General features: G+C 33.7%; 1 protein-coding gene across 3 annotated transcripts; it reads left to right on the forward strand.

The window, feature by feature from the left end:
- The first annotated feature begins 22,199 nt into the window (after window positions 1-22,199).
- LOC114395477 lies at window positions 22,200-23,459 on the forward strand. 3 transcript variants are annotated; one of them, XM_028357266.1, is made up of 2 exons: window positions 22,200-22,326; window positions 22,889-23,459. In XM_028357266.1, the coding sequence occupies exons 1-2, from the start codon at window positions 22,266-22,268 to the stop codon at window positions 23,221-23,223; spliced, it is 396 nt and encodes a 131-aa protein (XP_028213067.1). In that variant the 5' UTR covers window positions 22,200-22,265; the 3' UTR covers window positions 23,224-23,459. The 3 variants fall into 3 exon arrangements, with proteins under 3 accessions (XP_028213067.1, XP_028213068.1, XP_028213069.1); XM_028357267.1 differs by lacking the exon at window positions 22,200-22,326 and adding an exon at window positions 22,334-22,616; XM_028357268.1 differs by lacking the exon at window positions 22,200-22,326 and adding an exon at window positions 22,338-22,616 and having other exon boundaries at window positions 22,894-23,459.
- Window positions 23,460-23,663: the final 204 nt, after the last annotated feature.

Raw genomic sequence — 23,663 nt, forward strand, 5'->3', positions numbered from 1 at the left:
TTTTTACATGATCTTCATTGTAATATTCTTCTCTTGAAGAGAGAATTCTTCTTCCATTCTTCTTACTCAATGAAATTGATTAAGGGACCGAGGGTCTCTTGAGTTGTAAGGATTCCTGAGCACAAGGGATGGGTTGTCCCTGTGTGGTTCAGAAGTTGTAAATGGATTTTTACAAAGATAGTGGAAATCTCAAGTAGATTGCTTGAATACTGGACGTAGGCACGGGAAGTGGCCGAACCAGTATAAAATTGTGTTTGCATTCTCTCTTCCCTTATCTCATTTATGTTATTGCAATCAATGTTGCCTTGCGTGTTTAAAGAACATTATTAAATTGATTGTTGTTGCTTCTTCTGCATTCTAAGCCTATCCTTCTTAAGTTATTGAGGCCACAAGCTCCAACAGAATGGAGTAGAGTCTAAATAGAAGAAGCTCTTAAACAAGGTCATCCCTGCAAAACCCATCAGGTTGGACCCATTACTGGAGAACCCAACTTCTCCAGTCCACTGGTCTAGAGAAGTTAACATTTGGTGTCCACGACCAAGGCTCCTTCCCTCTAACCTTGCTGATCTCCATCTTTCTCCCAACGAGTTAGATATGATAGGAGGAATCCTGAAACAAATGTTTGTAGTAAATCAAGCAATAACTTGTCCACTAGGTCTACATATAACCAAAACTACTGATATCAAGATGGTACCAGATAGGACTTTCCCCAAACTACCCATCTGTGATGAAGGAAAAGGAAGAATTTTAAGTTGTACTTTAACATTGAAATGCTTAACATAGAATAAGATATCCAATTGGTTAACTATCCCAGAAACTAGAAAACTCTGTTTAAAGGTAAAAAGATGATAAGGAAGCTGGACATTGATGATGCAAAGAAATTTTGGAATCAAATTCTATGGGAACACACATAGAAAGAATCCCCCTCTAACTTCGAACACATTACTACATCAAATAAAAGAGATTCAATACAAATAATGTATCCAACAAGAGTTTATCATTTTGATGATATAAACATATGTTGCATATAGAACTCAAATGGGGACTTCATTCAATGGATTAAGAAATTGCCAATCATATTCAACCATGCTATATTTAACCTAAACAAGATGCCTAAGGGCAAGCTTGAGGCTTGCATCGCTCACCTTAAGAAGGATAGAGTCTATTATGAATACTAGTGGAAACTGAGACTAGATGCTGAAGAAAAGAAGAAAATTAGATCAAAACAACATGCTAAATAGGATACTGTTAAGACCCAACAAGTCATTGTTGATCTTGAACTATCTGGCATAAAGGAAACAAAAAAGGAGGTGGTTGTGTCCATTCATTACATTGTTGCAAAAGAACACCTCCATGAGTCCACTCAAGCTGAGTAGTCCGATGAAGTTACTTCTATCCAACAAGAGGTAATTATTTACTCCACTAGTTCCAACAATTCCAAATACAGTCCTCCAATCAACTATGCTGCACCCACTGAGGCAATCACTAAGGAATGCATCAAAGAGATGCTAAATCAAGCCATGCACAAGCAAAAAGAAGAAACTCAAGAGAGGCTTGAACTCTATGTTGAACAACAAATGTAACATCCCAATTTTTGTAATCTGGATTAAAAAGGATTGTTATTTATAAATGAATAGAGTTTTAGAAAAATGATGAGATTTTATAAATAAATAAATAAGGAGATATAATTATTAATTAAAATAACGATTTGAGAAAAAATAAAAAGGGTATTTCATTTATTTGTTTGATAGAAAATAAAATAGAATTTGTTTTTATAAAATAAATAAATATAGAGCAAATAATAGGCTGAATACCTTAGGTATAAATAGTTATGTTAAGTCAAGTGTCTCTTTTTGGCTTCATTTTCGTTTTTCCCCTTCTCCTCTCAAAACCCTTTCTTTTTCCCGCAGTCCACCAAACCTGTCTCAGAAAAATGACGATCTTAGACTCGTTCACCGTTGGATCGTCGTGAAATTTGAGTACCACGTTCGAAACCCAATTTCTAAAATTCTCACCGTTGGGAATTTCAAAATAATATCTGAGCTTAGAGGAAAACCCTTCGCATTGTAGCATTTTAATTTCCCGCAGAAACCCAAAACTGTCTCGGTAAAACTACGATCTCGGTTACGTTAACCGTTGGATTTTCATGAAATTTGGATATGTTGTTCGAAATTCAATTGCGCAAACTTCTACCGTTGGGAGTTTCGATATAATATTTGTAGTGGGAGAAAAAGGAATCGCATGAAGACAGTACAAGTGGAGGTTTCAATCTCTTCTCCTTCTCTCTGACGTTTGAGAATTCTATCGGAGCAGTCGGAGGAATAACTGAAGGAATCTCAGGGAACCGCTAGAGATGTTACTATCGCTGGCTGAAGACACGTGAGTCCGCTCAGAGGTAAGGGATGAGTTATTCACAATTGGGGGTTAGTGAGAACATGTGTAGGGATCCTTAGAGAACTAAATTTGGGTTTATTTTAGGATGTTTATTGAATTATAATTTTTCTTTATGATTATGAATGCAATATTATTGTGTTCTATGTACCAATTGATGTCCTAATGAGAATTGATTGACAAACTTGAGTGCTCTTGATGTCTTTGTGTTTAACCCATGATTGTGATTAATTGATTTTGATACAATTGTGAGAAACTATTTTAGAGGCTTTACATCCCATGTTGTGATAAAATCTTTTGTATAAATTGTTATGTTGAGGTTATGAAATGATGATTCAAACTGTGAGTATGTGATAAATTGAACATGTGACGGATGATGAAATACATGTGTATTGAGATGAGATGTGTGTATTGAGTTGTGAACTATGAACTGTGCAATCACACAATTGTAAGACCCTTTAAGGGCGACGAGTATTGTGATGGGATCTACTGTGGGAACCCGACGAGTTAAAATGATTTTGAAAACAATTGAGTAAATGTGTGTATTGCATAGTTCATAGATAAAGTGTATATGATTCATGAGGTGTGATAACATGTTAAATTGAGATTATACCATTGTGATTGGGATTAAGTGTATGTGATAAATTGAGTATATATATAATTGAGATATATATGTGCATTGAAGTGTTGTGTGCATTGAGTTGTGAACTATGAATTGTACAATCACACGATCATAAGTCCCTTCAAGGGCGACGAGTTAATGCTACGTCCCTTTTAGGGTGACGAGTTGATGTTAAGTCCCTTTTAGGGCGATGAGTTGATGTTAAGTCCCTTTAAGGGCGACGAGTTAATGATAAGACCCTTAAAGGGCGACGAGTTAAAATTATTTTGAGAACAATTGAGGAGTCGTGTGTTTTGTACAGTTAATAGATAGAGTCTGTGTGCTAAAATGTTTTCTGGGTTGGACCTGAATCAGGAGGGAGAGGCCCTGACGGACTCTTCGGAGTGTAGGCCTTGGGGGTCACATGGTTTGAGTGCTCCTTTAAGCCTATGTTGATCCCATATGGTTGGAGCATTCTCGCAAAACATTGTGACCCTGACTGGTCTCCCTATGATATTACCTAGTGAGAGTGACTTGACTTATTATTGTGTGGTTTGTCTTGTCATGTACTCCTAGGCGCCCGACGAGGTTTTTCACTGACATGGTACCACATTGCATATAGGCTTGAGTCTTAGCATAACTGTCGCATACGCTTGCTAATTGTTTATTATGAAATTGATGTGTTATTATGTCTTGATCGGAGTGTGTGATTCCTGTGTATAGTGATTGATGATTGAAAGGTGTGATTAATGGATGAAAAGTGTGATTGATGAATGACAAAGTGATGAAATAATGTGAGATATGCTAAGTAAATTGTATTTGACTACTATATGTTGTGTTGTTTCTCTCTAGTAGTTAGAAATGTGATAACTCACTCCCGGTTTGTTGTTTGTGTTTGGATCCTGTGATGATCTTGAACTTTGTGTTCGGGGGAGCAGATGAATAGGTGGATGACTATAAAGAACCTCATGCTAGAGGACACGGGAACACCACGCTCTGATAGGATGTGACATTAGGATATAGGTTCTATATTAATTGTATGAGACTTAGATGACCTTCTTTGAGTCGAGATGACTTTATTATTTATTTGGACAAGTTTGAATATGACGTAGAAGAAAGTGAATGCGAGCCTTTTACCCATTTGAAAAGCTTGTATTTAAAAATGTTTTAAAAATACTTTTAATTAATATTTGAATTTTTATTCCTTTATTAATATATATGTGAGGGGTAGAGGGTGTCACAACAAAGGCTGGAGAACGAGCAATACTACCTTTCTATCCAAAATGTCATCTTCATTTAGTTCACCAACTTGTCACAAATGCTACCCACCAACCTCCAACAAGCTCAAACCAACATTCTAGGAGCTGTTGCTGCACCACCACCACCACCACCACCTGTTGCTTAACCTCACCACAAAGCATTTCAAACATCCCACATACCATCCACAAGCACAAGCTGCCACTCTGAGTCTACCTCTACCAATCAGCTCTGAACCACTTCCTACAACCCCAAGCCATCCTGAATCTGTTCCACCACTACCACCCACCCAACCACCACCAATCACACCTCCTCCACCACCCACTCAAGGACAACAATGACGTTTTTCATCATTTCTTTGATTCTTTGAACCCATCTGTGTTTTTGACTAATGACAAAAGGGGGAGAAGACTAAGGAACTTTGATATAATAAGAGCAATACACTTCACTTAATAAAATAAGTGTTTTTGGTGGTAAGATTGTGTGGATTACTCTTCTGCTGTCTAAATATAATAGGTTGCGCATCTTCATCATTATCATTCTAAATTGTATAAGAAGTCATGAGACTCAAGGGGAGACTTTACGCATACATAAACTATGATTGTCATTATCTTTTGAAACTAAATTGATAATATCTCTTATTTGACTACATATGCTTCTTGAATCAAAATTTATATAACTTGTCATCATAAAAAAGAGGAGATTGTTAGAACTGGACGATTCATCATTGGATGATTCATTTCCTTTGGTTTTAATAAATAACAATAATATAAATTTATGATTACTAATGATTTACATGTATGAGCATAGGGCACGTCACGTGAAAGTATTATGGTAATAACTTCCTATACTTAAAGTTTTGTGTATTATTGTTGCTTAATATATAATTAAGTATTAATGTTTTATCCAGTGTCCAACGTACTACTAATAGAACAAACATCGAAAACTAGTGGATCACCTACTATGCTTTTATCATGTGTCCAAAAGAACTCTTAAACACTTGCATACCTTTTTTTCCTTCATAAGCGTAGTCCAATAAAAGAATGGATTCGGTCTTTCAATCTAGCTACTTTATATTGTTCCTTATTACTTGATTTAAACTAACATTTTGAATCTAGAATGATTGAGATAGACTTAGAAAGGATTTTTTCCAGATCAATTCACTACTAGAAACATGAAGAGCTTTCCTTAAAAAAATTTGCACCTCCAACTGTCAAACTGCCATAAATACTGCCAAGTCAAATTTTGAATGCGCTGATCCTAGAGAAGATCTGCTCCTCCAACGACTATAAAAGAAAACTCCAAGAAGCAAAAAATGATGAAGTCAAGAACTCAGAGAGAAAAGGATATCAATTCAAGAGAAACACTGAGCTTAGAGAGTTTATTTCTTTGCCTAGCAAACTTCAATTATAAGATTAAGATTTTCATCATAAACACACTATGTAAGTGTTGGAATCTCTAATTCTATTTCAAGTAGTTGTTTGGGAAAGTTAGTGACTTAGTGATAAAATAATACTTGGGTGTCTTAGATTCAGGGAGAGTTTAAGGGTTGTGCTAGTAGTAGTCTAGAGAATAGGAGAATTGGAGGTAGTTCAAGATTGGGTAAATCAGTATAAAACTGAGTGATTCTAGTACTCTTCTTTAGCTTATCATAAGCATTTTTAAGGCATATTACTGTCAAATCTGTGCATACAATTTTTTTATTCAAAACTATCATCTATAAATCCCTGGATGACAGTCCTTTACTATTTGACAAACACTCACTAGACGATAGTCCTTGTGTACTAGTTTGTTATTTAAAAATCATTTTCATTAAAAAAGATGCTAAAAGTTTATCAATAACACTATTCAATCTCCTTTTAGTGTTATTTATTGTATTTTAACTTACTCTGTTACCATGTTAACAATGCAAATATAGAAGAAATGGAAGAAGAATAGTGCAAAATGAGATAAAGAATTGAGATCTATTAAATAATGCAAAGTGTAAATGTACAAAGTGAAAAGAGAGAGATATAAAGTCAATAAGTAAGAAGGTAAACTATCATAACAAATGAGTAAAATTAAGAAATAGTATAAAAGTCTATTGGACATATTATCTAACACTGACAATATTAATATAGAAACTGCCAATGATGAACGTGGGACACAAACATCCAACACAAAGATTTCAAAGTTTAAAGTTATTAATGCAGCAGAATCAAGTGATTAAGAGTTGAGTTGAGATTGTTGAATTAAGCTTTTACAATATTTCTTGCATTATATTAAATATAACAGTAGCATTTCTCACTATCATCAGATATCCTATACATGTTTAAAGCGCATTCAATTATTTTTGGATCTGTGATATCTGAGTCCATTTCAACAATTTATTCACTATTCTATTCAAAGTTCGGGACTGCAAATTATTACCATATTTGAGTTTCATTTATAATATAACTAATAATTAATTATTACTTAAAAATATATAAATAATATTAGATTATTATTACATACGGTCGAAGTATGATAATTGAGGTAGAACGCTCAATAAAGATGTTCTTTCAGGTTATTTAGTTTTTTTGGCAAAAAGAAAAGTGGTAACATAATTACTGAACATCTACCTTTTCCTTTGCAATTTGATTAATCCTCATAAGTGAAAAGGCTACAAAATTATAACTTAAGACTTTTTTCTCATTTTTCTCCAATGGAGGAATTGCGTCTCTAGCTATCCTATAGTTTTTTTAAAGTTAAATTATATTTCAAAATTTCTTGATATGGCATTTTTTGCCAAAAAAAAAAACGAGTCACTGTGCATGGAAGCAGCATCGGATCCAAGAGTGTATCAAGAGGGAGGGGGGGGGGTAATTTTTCTGCATAATTACTTAAATATTTAACTTATAATAAACAACAAGTTTAACAAAAATAATTATTATTAATTTTATGTGTAAAAATACATATGTATTCCACTACTAAAAAGTTTAAGCAAATATCAATTCAAAAACCTATTTTTCTTACATATCTATCTTTATTAGTAATTTTTTTAATTTAACATTTTCTTTCTTTTTCCTTAGAGAAAGTGAAAAGAAAAAAGAAAAAAAAAAGTTGACCTTTAAAAATAAAAATTCAAAATTTTATTTTCTTATATTTTTCTTCCAATTCAAATTTCAAACTTTTCATTTCTTTTCCTCTGTCTTTCCCCCTCATTCCAAACACAATGTTAGATCTGGATGATCCTATATGTTATAACTAGATGATCCAAAATATCCATAAATTTGATGATAAGAAAAATATAACAGGACATACTTGATATAAGCTCGTATGATAAAAATATCTATCTCTATGCTTTTACAAGTTATCATCCAATGGTTAATGAAACTTGTTTTATTAAATTATGTTATTCAGTGTCCAGTGTGCTGTGACTAAAAGAGTGTCCAATGGTTTGTGAAAACTAGTACTCGTGTACTATGTGTCTTTACATGTCCAAAAGGACATAAGTTACACAATGATTTTTATATTATGTTAGTTAGTGTTCAAACAGTTTGCCTGCACTTGAAAACATATCAAGGATGATTCACTCATAAAACATTCTTATATTTGTTTTTTTCTGCTTAATGTATGCTGTGATATTATTCTAATATTTGAATTTCAAGTGAATGAAGGTAGAGACAAACAAAATGTTATCATCCAAAAAATCTTGTACAAGTAGTGGAGCAGAGAGTCGCAAAAGCACTGTACCTTTGTCTCCTCTCTCTTTCTCCTCAACAAGTTGTCGCATAGCAGAAAAGGCAAGTTGTTGATAATAGAATTATTTGAGGAAGGCGTAGATCCCACAACAGATTTCTCTTATCAAGCCTATAAAAGCATCCTCAACAATCAACACAAGCAGGGGAATTCATTGAGATTATACAAGTGTTGAGACTCTTTCAAAAACTGTTGGAAGCCAAAATCTTCAAAACCTAGAAATTTTCATCCTTTGCTTAGCAAAGTTATTTGTTATATTTAGAATTTATTGTATATCCTTTCTTTGAAAGATTTGAATATTGTATTCATTCAAGTTGTTGTTTGGAAATCTAAGAGTGATTTAGTGATCAAAGAATACTAGGATGTTCTTAATCTTAGGGGGAGATTAAGGGTAAGCTAGAGTGGCATAGAGAATACTTGTTATAACCAAGAGTGGCAAAGTAAAACTCATTTGTAATCAGCTTGATTAGTGGAGCCCTTTATAGTTTCATATAAGAAATTTAGACATAGCTCAAGTTGAGTGAACTAGTATAAACATTGTGATTTTATCTTAACTTTTGTTATAACTTGTCCATTTTTAGTTACTTCTATCTTATCTTTGGATGCACAAGTTCTATTTTAACTTTTTTGTGAAAATCTATTTATATAACAGTTGGACGCTTTGGTAAAAAACATGTTCTTCAAAATTGTGAGAAGTATCTTTTGAAAAATATTTTGTCTTTCGAGGTGCGAGATATGACTATTGGAAACAAAAAATGATTTCATTCTTTGAATCTTGTCACATTGACATGTTAAATGTAGTAGAGAATGGAAACTACATTCCCTATGATGACAACCTCAATGAGCTTCCAAGGGAGAGATGGACTGATGAGCAAAAATAAACATTCTTGCTAAACTCCAAAGCAAGAAATTCCATAATGTGTGCTCTATCTAAGGAAGAGTATACAAAGGTCCACAACTTCAAAAGTGCCAAAGAAATGTTGGACACTCTTATTCTAACATATGAGGGTTTCACCGAGGAAAAGAGAAACAAATATAGTCTCCTCACTCCAAAATATGAGATGTTTACTATGGACGGAAATGAAGACATACAAAGTATGTTTGGACATTTCTAGACCATATTAAATAATCTTAGAGGTCTTGGTAAATCTTATGATAATTATGACCATGTTGAGAAAATCTTCAGAAGTTTGCCTAACCAATGGAGACCACAGTTGAACACACTAAGATCATTAAGGAACCTTGACAATCTATCCATAGAAGAACTCATTGGTATTTTGAAGGTTCATGAACTTAAGCTCCAGAAAGATAATGAAGGGAAGAAAGAAAAGCCATTATCACTCCACGCTAGAAGATCAAAAAGCCTAAATCATCCGGAACCCCCTCGTCCAAATCATCATCCAAAGTGAAGTGGCAAAAATACCACAAGGGGGGGGGGGGGGGGCAGGTTGAATTGTGGTTTCATAAACTTTTAAGTTACTTTTTATAAACAAAGTATATTTAGATAGAAGTTCAGAAAAAAGTCACTCCAGAATGAATAACTACTACGAGCTCAGAACAAAAATGCAAGCAGTTTTGGAAAAAAAGTTTTTATAGTTTAGAGCTTTGTTTCAAAAAGATGTTTAGTTGAAAAGACTTTGATGAAAAGGTTCAGTTCTAAGTGTGTTTGTAAAATGGAGTTTTTTTGTCTTTATAATTATCAAAAACCAATAAAGTGATCAAACAACAAAATTAGTGCATATAAAGAGGACAAAAAGATGATGCACAATGATTTTTATACTGTTCACCCAACCTTGGGCAACATCTAGTCCTCATTCTTCAAGATGAGATTTGGTTAACACAATCGGCCACTACGAGACCATTAAACCACTAGATTTAAACAACTTGTCAACAACCCCAGGACTTCACTTCTAGCCATTGTTAGACCAACTTCACCATTAAATACAACTTTTGCTAGCCATTGTTAGACTTTCAACTACAAAAGAGTTTATGTGTTTTTAACTGCACACACACAGATCTTCTTCTCACAAGAGGGTTTCCACTCAAAAAATTAGAATCTATTACTTCTATCTTAGATATATTATAGATTACAAGCTTTTTACAGAAGTGGGTCTCTCTTTATTGAGAGGGTTGAAACATCAATGACAAATTTCCCACAGAGAGAACTTGCTCGAGTTTCTCTCTCTTGGAAGGCTTAAAATTCAGTTGAAGATACTTCTTGTTGACCACTTATAGCTTCAAAGAAGACCATTGAACTAGAGCCCACTCAACTGACAAACTTTTTGAGGAAGTAGACACAAATGATAGTGGTCATTTCATGACTACTAACAAGGTTATTCTAAGGTTACTATTTTGAGGAACCTTTCTGATGGGTATTTTGAAGTAACATTAGAATTGTGGTTCTGATGTTAGCTAAGAAAGGATCTATACTTGAAGTAGATCCTTTTTTATGAAGATAAACTAATATGTCTTTCTCAAGTAGCATAACTTCATCAACCTTAACACACCTTCACAACACAAAGCATTTTGAAGTAAATTGCTTCATAAAATCAAAGTGAATGTATAGTTGTTGGTGTGTTAGTATTTTGTCCAAGGTTAGTCTATCATTTTGATGATTCATATATGTTCTTCTCATGGACATCTTCAACTTTCAACTTAATTGCATCATCTAATGTAGTTGGCATTCACTTTCTGATGTGCCCTCAGTGAGTGTGGAATCATATGAAAAGTGAGATGTTGTCTTTTAAGGTGTGTCAGACCTTAATTTTGTTTGGGGACTATCGTTCGCTGATACTTTGATTCTTTCTAGTCGAATTATGATATTGGGCGCCCGTTACAATGCGAAGCAAGGAATCACTCAGTGTTTTGATCAAGAAAACAAAAAGATACCAAGGAAGGGGGCAAAATGGCCTTTTTCTTGGATTTTTCTAGACCCTAGCTCGCCCATTCTAGCATCTGGCTCACCTGGGCCATGAAATAGCTTCATACCTAAGCAACCAGCTCGCCTGGGCGAGCTCGTTCCTTTAGAGCTAAGTAACTAGCTCGCCTGGGCGAGCTTCAACCACTCTAAAATGGCTTTTTCCTATAAATAGCCATGCTGGGGGGTTTTTAAGGGGTGCCAAGGTTCAGGAGTTGAGAGAAAAGAAGGAGAAAGAGAGAAAAGAAGAAGAAACGAAGCCGAGGCACTATCGAATCACGATCGTGATCATTCCCTACATTATTCTCTTGTTCTGTGTTCCTCGTGCAACAGTCGGTTAGTTTTGTTTTTAAGGATTAAATGTAATCTATGTACCCTTAGGGGTCCCCTCTGTTATTATGTGCATATTCATCTTCTCCATTTATCATCGATGATCTCATTTTTATTTGTAAAGTTTAATCCTAATCGATCACTAGTGTCGTAAATTGAAAGCTAATAAACAAAAACCAAAATAAAAAACCAACTCATAACTAACTTCTCTCCATCAAATATCACCTGAGATCGTTTCAAGGTCCAACGCCTTAATGAATTTCTTGTTTGTAATAAAAATGAATCTTTCAAAAGCATAAAACCAACTCAACACTCAAACTTTCTCACTTTAAAGAACTACGTAGGTCTGAATTCTTCATCGCACCTAAGGATACATAGGAGCAAGGACAGCCCCCTTGTCGACCCCAAAAAATAATAATAAAAATCAAAAAAGGGAAAATGCATAATTTTGAAGTCACGTGTTGCATACTCGATCAAAGACTGCTGCTCCTTGTGATGGGTGCATGGGGTGCTAATACCTTCCCTATGCGTAAACAACTCCTGAACCCTTCTTTTCAAAATTCGCAGACCTCCTTTTGGTTTTTCTAACGTTTTCCTTAAATAAATTTTGGTGGCGACTCCACTCGTTTTCTCCCTAAGAGACAAACGTGCTTTTATGTTATGTATTTTCTTTTGTTGTCCCGTCATGATGTAGGTTGCGACAAGGTGCATTCTGAACTCTATTTTGAAGTCTAGTCTTCAAAGTCAAGTTCTTCATCATTTTAATGTGGACTTTGATACAACTTTGTTAGTAGCCTTTGATAAATCTACTATGTAAGGCCTAGATGTCTTGTCCATTTCCATAAACAAGTACTTAGAGGGAAACATTCTTTGTCATGCAGATGGGCTTCAAGGAATCTTTTGAGTTCTTTATTTACTCTTGACAGATGTTCTAAGACAACTTTGCTAAGCACCTAAGAATGAGTGAACATGTCTGTTTCTTAATAAGATTGACACATAAACACTTGAGAAGAATGTTAGTCATCAAAAGCATCATCAAAAACATTAATTGTGGACAACTCCTTTGATGATGAATCTGAAGATGAAGATACTATTGACGATGATGAGTTATCTTTCATCTCAAGAAAGACTAGAAAGATGTGGAGAAATAAAAATGGATCTAGATGGAAGAAATCATGCAAAAGATTCTTTAAAGAAATAAGGGACAATGAGAAGAGTCTAGTCGATGTGCTATAAGTGCAAAAAACCTAGACACTTTAAATCAAAATGCCTAGAATTTGAAAGGACTAAAGACAAGAAGAAATCCTTCAGCTCAAAGGGCAAGAAATGATTAGTGAGCACCTGGGAAGACCTACACAACTCAAACTCAGATGAAGATGAGGAAGAACAAGTCGATCTGTGTCTGATAGCTGATATTATATCAGGAGAGGCAGAATCACCATTTGAAGAAGAGGTAGATCTTGATAACTCTGAATCTTTAAAATGAGCTTATCATGAAATACTTTCAAACTCTTTCATTCTCCTAAAAGCTTACAATTCCTTAAGAAAATATTTCAAAAGATTTATGAAGATGAAGTTGACACCAGTCGAATGAGTGAAACACATGAAACTCTAAAAATAAAGGAAGATAAGCTTCACTCCAAGAATAGGGAATTATCCAAAGAAAGAGATGTTCTCTTGCAAAACTTTCATGATTTAGAAAGAAAAATTGAGGAAATCCAAATTGAGTTGAAGTAGTTCAATGAGTTATAGGATTGGCTCAATGAAGAAAGATGTGATCTTTGGAAAAACTATGTTCTTCTACAAAAAGATTATGAAAACTTGGAAAACAATAAAAATGATCTTTTTGAAGAAAATGAGACACACAAAAGGTCTGTGAAACTCTTGAACAACAAGGTTGTGAGAAATGATGCCTTAAGAAATCAACCTCAAGATGTTGTAAAACTTCATGAGGAAATTAATATTCTAAAGGCAACCTTTGCCAAATTTGTCAAAGGAACTGATTGTCTTGACAAGTTGTTGAGATATAAGAGAAGTCTTGTGAACAAATCTAGTCACGGTTATAGAGGTAAAAAGTTTGTTCATGGTGTATTTGTTATTGTTTTTTATTTATATGGGAAAGTTGGACACAAAACATGTAAGTGCAAAGACCTACCAAAAAGAAGTACGCCTAATGTCTACAATAATAACAAAAGAGGACCCAAAAAGATTTGGGTACCCAATGAAAAGATTATTCTTGTTGCAAATGTGCTTGATAAAAGGAAAAAACTCTTGTCATGGTACCAGGACAATGGCTGCTCACATTTCATGATAAGAAAAAGGTCTATGTCCCAATGCTCGACTCTCAAGCATGGTGGAACAACAACTTCCTGAGAGAATCAGTAAGAAGTGGCGTTTAGAGTGAGTAAGTCAGGTATACTCTCTCCGCTCATTCATCTGCCCTTGCTTGTTAAGTCAGGTATACTTTCTCCACTCAATGCAATATCTCTTCAAATCAGTTTAGACCATTTTGAGAATCCATTTGTTGTTTGAATGCAATAATTATTACTAGTACTGAAAGATTAGATATTCTTGATGACAATGATCATATACTTAACATCAGGCTTATTGGCGGCGATCACAGACTTAGGGTACCTAACTAACTTATAACTAGCTCTACCTTATTACTTAGTATTTGACTATTTGCTTTCATTCTAAGATATATATTATGCACCTTTTTTCTTGGGGTAAGTGGAGTTTTCTTTTCTATGCTTATAACTTTGGTGGTTTCTTAATTTGTTTAAAAATAAGATATTTTCTACACATATTTATTTAGTTGTTAAAAAAAATTATTAGTGCATTCTTGTTTAAGTCTCTACAACATTGTAGAAAGTAACAAGTAACTGTTGTGTTCAGAAAAGTGGCAATTTTGTACAGTCATTCTCTACCACGTTTCTAGCTAAAGTTTTCATTATCTAGCAATTTACAAATTATGAATTGTCTAACTAAAGTGTCAATTTTGTAGAGTGAACACATTTTAAGAATCCATTTTTTGTTTGAATGCAATAATTACTAGTAACCAATATGCATGTTGCAACCCCAACAATTTTCTCTCTATAGTTGAATTTAACTCAACATCACCCTTTTAATGTAGGAGTTAACGGGTCTTTCCCATAGTATAGTTGAACTCAACAACTATAAAGTTAGGTAAGCACATAAATATAAAATTTTAGGCTTTAGAAAATTTATGAACCCTAGAAAGCCATGGTGCGAGAGAGAGGTTCATACCTCAACGGAGAGAGCTGAGACAGAGGTGGCAGAATGATAGTGAAGTAAGGTTGTATTGCAGTGTAGCAGCACGACGTAGCTTCACATAGGTTTGCAAGAAAGAGTGTCGAACTCAGCCACCATAGGGAGACTGTGAGGGGGTAACTCAGTGCAGCATGACGACAACATGGTGGAGGCAAAAGTGTCATTGTGAAAGGGCAAGAGAGACGCAGTGAAAGGTCGACTAGGTTCAATGTGAGAAGGCGCCAAAGTAATGTGACTGTGAGAGGGCGTGAGAACAAAATGGGAAAACACAAGGATGATTTTTTTTTAAAATGGATGTTATTCGCTTGATTTCAACATTTATTATTAAAGAAGCTGATGTTGAAATGCGATTTCTATGAGGGTTTTTTGAAAGACAATGTCAACAACTTGCATTTATTTACAAAATGTTGGAATTTTAGGGGATCCTTATAAAATATCAATAACCATCAGGAACACATTACGTTAGATTATCAAGAAGAGTTTTAGAAATACTTGGATCCATAATGATTGATAAAACAAACACAACAAAATCTGGAGAATAGTCATGAAAATTGATTTAATGACCTTCCTCAACCAAATATTCTTATTCCTTATGGGACCTTAGTTTTCTCTTCAGATGGGGAGAGGATAAACTATTTCTTGATTTGGTGTCTTGGGGACCATAACCATGCCTTAGGTTTTAAACCTATTAGGGTTCCCATTATCGCCTAATAGGCCAAACTAGTTTCCGCTCATTTAGCTCATATCAATTTTTTGTTGATAGTTTAATAGGCTCACTAAATTAGATTAGTTATATTGAGCCCAAAAAAATGTAAATAATTAATATAAATGTTACAATATAATATGTAGCCCACATTAATTAATTAATTAGGAATTACAAAATTCCTAACAATCTCCCACTTGGGTTTCATATTAACTTTACACATTTATACCATAAAATTCTTTAGGTGTGCAACCGTAAGTTATTTACTTTTAGACTTACCTTAACCAATCTGGTTCATCTTATATAACAACAAGGAACCACTGCGGTTTTCATCACAATCTAATGTGACTAAGCCACAATGATCACCATTGTCACTTATACTTGATGACATAGATCAAATATGGATAAGCAGCATGAAAGTAACATGTAATGTGATCTTATCCATGTTCATTTCCAACTAGTCCAAACCTTATTCTTTATAGAGATCAATCCAAATGGAACAAATATCACATATAAAACATAACACAAGTTTATAATAAGATGATAAACATCAACTTTATTACTACAGAAAATCCAAACAACAAAATGTTTGTAAACCATAAGATATAGAACATAAGCAAGACTCCTACTAAACTAAGGTACTATCAAGAATTACACCCGTATGAGCAGTGTGCTCATAAAAAACTTTAAGTGTCAGACCTTTAGTAAGTGGACCAGCTAGCATGGAATGAGTCCTTATATGTTCTATACAAATCCATATTTTTTGAATTCTTTATTTAACAACCAAATACTTTATGCCAACAAAATTTTAATTGGTTGAATCCTAAATAAGATCGCTAAGATATTATTCCAATAAACACCTGATGGCTTCTTAATGTTGGCAACAACAGGCAAGCCAATTACAATAATTTAACAGTCATAAATTCTAGTATGATGTCTCATAGCAAAATATTAACTCCAACAACATGGTTAAATATAGATCCTTATGAGGAGTGATTGCTATTAAGACATTCCGTAAAATCAATGTTAGAATACCCAATGATCTCTAAACTTTTAGACTTTCGATATGAAAATACGTAGTTTCTTGTTCTTTACAATTAGCGCATTATGTGTTTTACTACTTTCTAGTGTTGCATACCAAGATTACTCACATATCACCTTAGGATTCCCACTAAAAATTATTTTAGGACAATAAAAAATAAACTTAAGCATACATGGTAAATTTCAATATAACTATTTTGCAAGAATAAACTGTATGATGCTAGTAGGATGTCATCAACATATAATACCAAAATAATAAATTTACTCCCATTGAACTTTTAATATACGCAATCATCAACCATATTTACCTCAACACCTCTTTAGTTTGCATACCATAGACTTTGGATCATGTTAAACAAGGTTTTCTGGTTGCACTGTATAAATTTTTTCATCAATGTTTCCATTTAGAAACTAATCTTTTCATCTATCTATGCAAACAAATCATCAAAACAATCTACAATGTCATTATAGTCCCAAAAGTGTCTTTCTAAGAAATTAGAAAGAAAGTCTCTTTGTGATCAATGTCTTCCTTCTTGTAAAACTTTTGGTGACAAGAAAAACTTTATATATCTCAATATTACTCATTGAATTCGTTTCAACTATAGATATTTATCTACAAGTTATGGGTTTCACACTTTCAGGTAATTTGACAATATCCCAAATGTCATGTTCAACCATTGGTTTTATTACATCATTTATGGTACCAATCCACTTGTGAGTTAGAGCACAACATGACTTAACTAAAGAATCCACTTGAGAGTTAGACCGTAGCATCACTTGACTAAAGTCGATTAGACCTTCTCAATTAACCTAATGTCATATTCATGTTCTTAAAGAAATATAACATAATCATTCAAAGTACATTTTTCCTTTCTCTAGAGGATCTTCTTAATGACACTTCTTAAGGCTATTGAGTTTGAACTCTAGGTGGTGCTTGAGAGGAAATCTCAGTGTTGTCTTGTCTTTTAATAATGCTAGGCGTAACATAATTAAGTTCAACTTAATTAATTATCTTTAACTCCAACTTACCTTCATTCAGCCTATATGGCATTGCTTCGGCTGGACATCCCCAAATGTGCATATGCCTAATGTTGGGATTTCCCTGGCTCACACCTATAGGGGTTATTAGTGACTACTTTAATTAGTATCCTAAAAAGATGTAAATTGCATTCTTTAATGTCTTTCCCCAAAGCGACTTTGGTAGAGAAGAAGCAAACTTCTTACCATATTTGTACAAGTCTAGTGTCATCATTCTACAACTTTGTTCATGGTAGGTTTGCCTAACATTATATGTTGTAGAAAAATTTCAAAATTATTGAAGACAACACATGGGGGACTCCAAACGTTGCACCTTATGTCATATCTACCATAGTATTTCCCACAATCAGATTTGACAACCTTAATTTTCTTTCCTAGTTGAAGTTCAACTTCAGCTTTGAAAGACTAAATATCTAGAGGCCAAAACTTCTCATAATTTAAATAAAGAGAAATCATCTATGAATATAATAAAATACATTTTCTCATTCCATGAATCCATAAGAAATAGAACACTAATATATGTATGTATTAGTTCTAAGACATCCTTAGTTCTTTCGACACCTGAATTCCATTTTATTTGATTATTTTCCCTTTATATACTAAATGTAGACTATAAGGTCCCACCAATATAAAGGATTTGGAATTTCCCATAACACAAGCATCCAAATTCTCTATTGAGAGATATGACTTAAGCGTATATGTTATAAAGTGACGAAATTCTCATTTTAAGTTTTGTACCACCCAAAATTGTTTGCAATAGGAACACTCAATATCCATAAAAGATCTCATAACTTGCAACATTTGAATCACAAGAGACACTAACTTTGTTATTTCTAATCGAACAAGAATCAATGAATTTGTCCAAATTAGAAATAAAATTTGGTTTAATAAACAACTCAATATATGTCTCAACCAAATTCAAATGAAATCGAGTCTTTTAAAGCAACATAAAAGTTCTTATAGCTTCAACTGTAACTTTATGTCATCGCCCACATAGATGAATCTTTCATTATCACTTGGTAGATGACTCCATAGGTAACATCATATAGACATGCTTATGTGAGTAATAGAACCAAAACCTACCCATTAGCATCCTTCTGTACAAAACTAAATTAACTTTAAAACAAATAAAAATGAGAAGTTTACCATTCTTCACACACTAAATAGTGTAATTGGGACTTTTTTTATGCCTCATCCTACAAAAGCAACAAGGAAATTCCTTATCTTGTTCTCTTGTTTCTTCTCTTGGAATATCCCAAAAGTTATGCAATATCCTCAACTCTTAATTGACTCTTTTCAAACTCTAAATTTTATACATGCAGCTTCGGGATTCAAGTAATATGAGTAATTTAAATCGTAGTAGTAGCAACAACAACAATTAAAGAAGAGAACAATAAACATAAAAAGCACAAATAATCTTTACGGTAAATTTCAAGACTCAAATAAGATACCTAGTGCACCATTAATCCTCAATCTTTGGATTGAAAAGACTAATTGCAAGTGGTACTCTCAACGCATTGATCATACATTGGTGATAAGTTATGTCAAACAAAGGTTGTCTTTGGACACTCCATTGCCTACATGGAAAACTTATATGATGATTACTCTAGTCAAATAATGATTGTCTTTGGAAATTTCATTATTCACATGGAAGATCACACTATTTATAATCACCACATGTTTACCATCGCAAGCATGTAATTATTCTACCAAATTGTGTCTTCCTTCGGGCCAAGCACAATACGCATGAATAATTCCATGCAACATCTATGTACATTCAATCAAATCAACTTATGCAACTGAGGTTACTTTGACAACATGTTATTTCAATCAATGTAACCAAAAAATACAAGATAATTTAATATAATAAATGGGAGGTCTTAAAATTACACAACTTTTAAATATAATCAAGTAAGTTATATAAAAATATATATAGCAGAACGTGCAAATATTTCACATAATGGACTCATCACAAGATACTTGGCACAACATTAATTCATAGTCTTTTGATAGAAAAATTAATTTGCAAATGGTACTCTCTACCTTTATGCAATGATCAAATATTAGCAATCAACTCTATCAAATAATAATATTTCTTTGGACCAACTATTATTCACATAAAAATTACTTTATGATTGTTACATATTTATCATCATAGATATGTTATTATTTGACCTAATTATGTCTTCCTTTGGGCCAAGCATAATTAGCATAAATAATATCATATAAATATTCATGCAATTTTAATTAAATCAATTTATATTACATAATAGGGATTACTTTGGCAATATATTGTTTCAACCAACTCAATTAAAAATTAGCTAATAATTAGGAAGAGTCTATAAAATTTGCACCTAAATATAACACTGTGACAAATTAATGAAACGAATTAAAAATATTGAATGCAAACAATACAATAAACCAAGACATTTCAAAATCTCCTGTCAGTGCTTCTAGTCTCTATAGTCTGTTCCATCGTACCAATGCAAACAAAACAATGAAAATTAATGTTGTGTACACAACGTGATAATGGTATCCAAAATATTCACAAATTGCACAAAATAACTTTATTAAAGGCATAACCCATGTGGCTTTGAATTCAACGTAAAAAGGTTTTCGGAAACCCACAAAAAAGTGTATAGAGCTTCCTCAAATATATATCACAAGCGACGTGAACAGAAGTTATGCATAAATCCAAAAGGGATGCTGAAAAATGATAGAATCGAATTCAAACCAAATATGGAAAATAGCAATATTTGAATTTACCGACAATTAATATATATTGTCCCAAAATGAAATTAGAGTTCATATAAAAAATTAATTGATCCATGCATAATGGGAATTAAACAACTTTTAATCCGAATAACCTAACTATAATAGTGGCTTTAATACCATTTGTTGGAATTTTAGAAGATTCTTATAAAATATCAATAACCTCCAAGAATACATTACGTTAGATTATCAAGAAAAGTTTTAGGAATATCTGGATCCATAATGGTTGATCAAACAAACGTAGTGGAATCTGGAGAACAATCGTGAACAATTGGTTTACTGACCTTCCTCAACCAAATCTCCTTATTCCTTATGGGACCTTCGTTTTCTTCAGATGGGGAGAGGATAAACTGTTTCTTGATTTGGTGCCTTGAGGATCATAACCATGTCTTAGGTTTTAAACCTATTAGGATTCCCATTATCCTTTAATGATCCAAACTAGTTTCCGCTTATCAAGTCCATATCAATTTTTTGTTGATAGTCTAATAGGCTCACCAAATTAGATTAGTTATATTGAGCCCATAAAAATGTAAATAGCTAATATAAATGTTATAATATAATATGTAACCCACATTAATTAATTAGGAATTATAAAATTCCTAACACAAAAATGCCACCACCTTTTTTACTACAATGGTTTTAGTATAACCATCATTGAACCAATATCATAGAAGCCCCATTTTGTAGTAGTGCTGATTGTCACTGCCACCACCTTGATCACTACTAGAACCACAACCATAATTATCGTCGCTACCACTACTATCATCAACCGCCACCACCTTCGCCTTTATGATTGTTGTTATCGTTGTTGTCACCACCATGTCCACCGTTGCAACCACCACCATGATTATTGTTATCACCGTCATCATTAATCGTCACTACCACCATCATCAACAACCACCACCTTGATGGTCGTCGTCCCCACTGTTGTTGCCACCACCACCATTGGCGGAGGTGGAGGTGGTAACATTTATGGTGATGGCGATGGGTAAATGATAATTGAGATATTGTAGGACATGATTCTTTAGTGAATCTCTTAGAGATTTAATGGTTATTGGATGTTAATTTGAATTTTTAAATATTTTAATATCAATCATCTATTATTTTTGTTGTGGAAGATGCTTTATGGTACACAAAGAAATTCGTACTCTTTACACGAATGATGTGGCTTAGCTTATTTTGGCTATGCTTAGTTTTCTCCGTTTTCTTTCGTTAGAAATCCAATAGTCTTGATTACATATAAGGTTTGATTCATTTGCAGTGGTGCCTTCATCACTTCATTTTCAACCGAAGCTTATCAAATTGGCTTTGGAGCACCTAGATGTTGAAGAAGGCCTTGGAGCATCAACGGATTGAGAAGTCACAAGAAAATTGACTAAGGCCAGAGAACTTTGAAACAATTGTTGTAGCAATGATGAACAATGCTATGCCAAACAATTGTAGAAATTGCTTGAGAATATTTTCTATTTGCTTTTGATAAATAACTCCACAATTAGCAGAAGATAATCTAGGATAAAATCTTAATATTTTATTTTTTCTTATCTTATAACATTTTAATTTATTAGTTTTAAAAATAATTACACATCATATAACAATAAAACATAAGCTTTTATTATGAAGTAATTAACAAGACTATTTTGGTTCATTTCGTACTTCATCCATTCACACCATATAACAACACACTCTCTCTCTATATACATATAAAAGCATGGTCAATTAGATATCCAACCATCGCAACAACCTAATTGCAAAAGCGGAGCTATACCAACTGGACTATATCCCCATATATACTAGATTAAAATTAAAAAAAAAAAAAAAAACTGTTAAACATTGTATTACAGGAGCATTTATGGAGCGGAAGCCTAGTTCTAGAAAATATCAATATAACCCTCTTGTGGCAAAAATGGTCTTTTGGCTATTATGAATTCATCAATGATGTTATGTGTCTTCATTGCAAACGTTGAATAATGAGATATTGTTGTGACAAGGCATCTTATCCATAGTTGTGCATACATAATAAATTGCAAGTTGAGACCCACAGCAAAGGTAGGCTAATTGACACCCACTCGAATGTCTGCCATCATGTGTGGGTCCGAAAAGCATTGGTGTTTATTGTTTAGGGGCCAAACTTTGCGTCAGGATTCAATGCAACTCCACAAAAAAGTGAGAAAGATGAGGGAAACTCGATGATCTGATATGATTTTATGTTGCCAGTGCTTGGAGCACATAAACATATAGTTTACCATATCCAAAAGAGATCAAAATGTAGGTGGGGGCGTTAGTTGAATTAATTATCAAACCCGTGACATAGAAAGAAAGCACACAAACTTGTGTGTTGCATATTGATCCATATTTTTATATCAGATTGCATCATGAGTCTTATGCATATGTGCATATCCTCTTTTCTCTATATCTCTATAATTTGCTTCTATTCTCTGAGAAAGTTCTTCCTGAATCTTGAAGGTTCTTCAACACCCTTCTTAAGGTGTGGTCTCCAAATACATTTATGTTGCTACATCTTAACTTATTAGTTGGAAGAGTCACTAACTTGGATGGTAAATTTTAATAAATAGTTGTGCAGAATGTGTTTGAGTTGTTGTAAATTTTTTGGTATTTGAATTTCCTGAATCTTGAAGGTTCCTCAAAACCCTTTTTAAGGTGTGGTCTCCAAATACATATATAGTTATGTTGCTACATCTTGTGAATTGCAAGAGTGGCTAACCTGGATAGTCATTTTGTAACAAACAGTTAAAAGTGTGAGAGATGTTGTAAATTTCCTGATATTTAAATTTTGTAACAAAAGATGTTCTATTTGTATGTTCGGTAGTGCAGGAATTGAAGAGCATGGAAAGTGACCAGAAAGTCCAAATAGCTTCTTGGAGTGAGGTCATGTCAGGTGCTGGGGTGGAGTTTCATCAAGGGGCTCCTAATTTGGGACAAGGTGGTGGTGGTGGCCTTCAGAGACAACCTAGTATGACCAAGAACAATTGTCTTTGTTCTCCAACCACACATTCTGGTTCGTTTCGTTGCCGGCTTCACCGCTCCCCTAGCCTCCAGAGGACCAAAAGCATGGAATCAGAGTCCCTCAGGGATCACGCATCAAAAGTCCATGCTTCAATTGTTGATGCTGTTGCTGATGCCAACAAGGATCCAGTGCATTGATCTTCTGATGAATTGAATGTTAAATTGTCATTAAGCTGCCATATGTTTTACTTGTGTGTAGGCGTGTCATGTTTACTTTCTATCTATTCATAAACTTATAACTGCGAAGTGTGGAGATGTATGTAATGCAAGTACTTTTACTGTATTTGATTGTCACGTGAACAATTTGGGATCATTTAATTTCATCCCTGCTTGATTCTCCTTTCAAGTTTATGTTATTGTAAGTTGAAATACCCGTTGTCTTTTCACATTCCCGTTTTTTTTCAAAGTGTCCTTTCTTAACTTGATCAATAAATTTAGTAGTTTAGGGCCTGCAGGTTTAAATCTAGTTGTATCTAGTCTTCTGTTGTCTTTGTGGTATGTCATGGGAAGCAATACACTTATGTGTAGCCTACGATAATCTATGACTGCAGTCTCTGTGCTTCCAAAAGACCAAAACT

Source organism: Glycine soja, chromosome 18, assembly GCF_004193775.1.
Source record: "Glycine soja cultivar W05 chromosome 18, ASM419377v2, whole genome shotgun sequence".
In the NCBI taxonomy this organism is placed as follows: domain Eukaryota; kingdom Viridiplantae; phylum Streptophyta; class Magnoliopsida; order Fabales; family Fabaceae; genus Glycine; species Glycine soja.

What these genes read in the sequence shown, in the direction of transcription:
- LOC114395477 (XM_028357266.1), top strand. Translation starts at nt 22,266, where the DNA reads ATGTTGCCAGTGCTTGGAGCACATAAACATATAGTTTACCATATCCAA. An exon ending in TATCCAAAAGAGATCAAAAT is followed by an intron (nt 22,327 to 22,888) that starts GTAGGTGGGGGC and finishes TATGTTCGGTAG; the next exon opens with TGCAGGAATTGAAGAGCATG.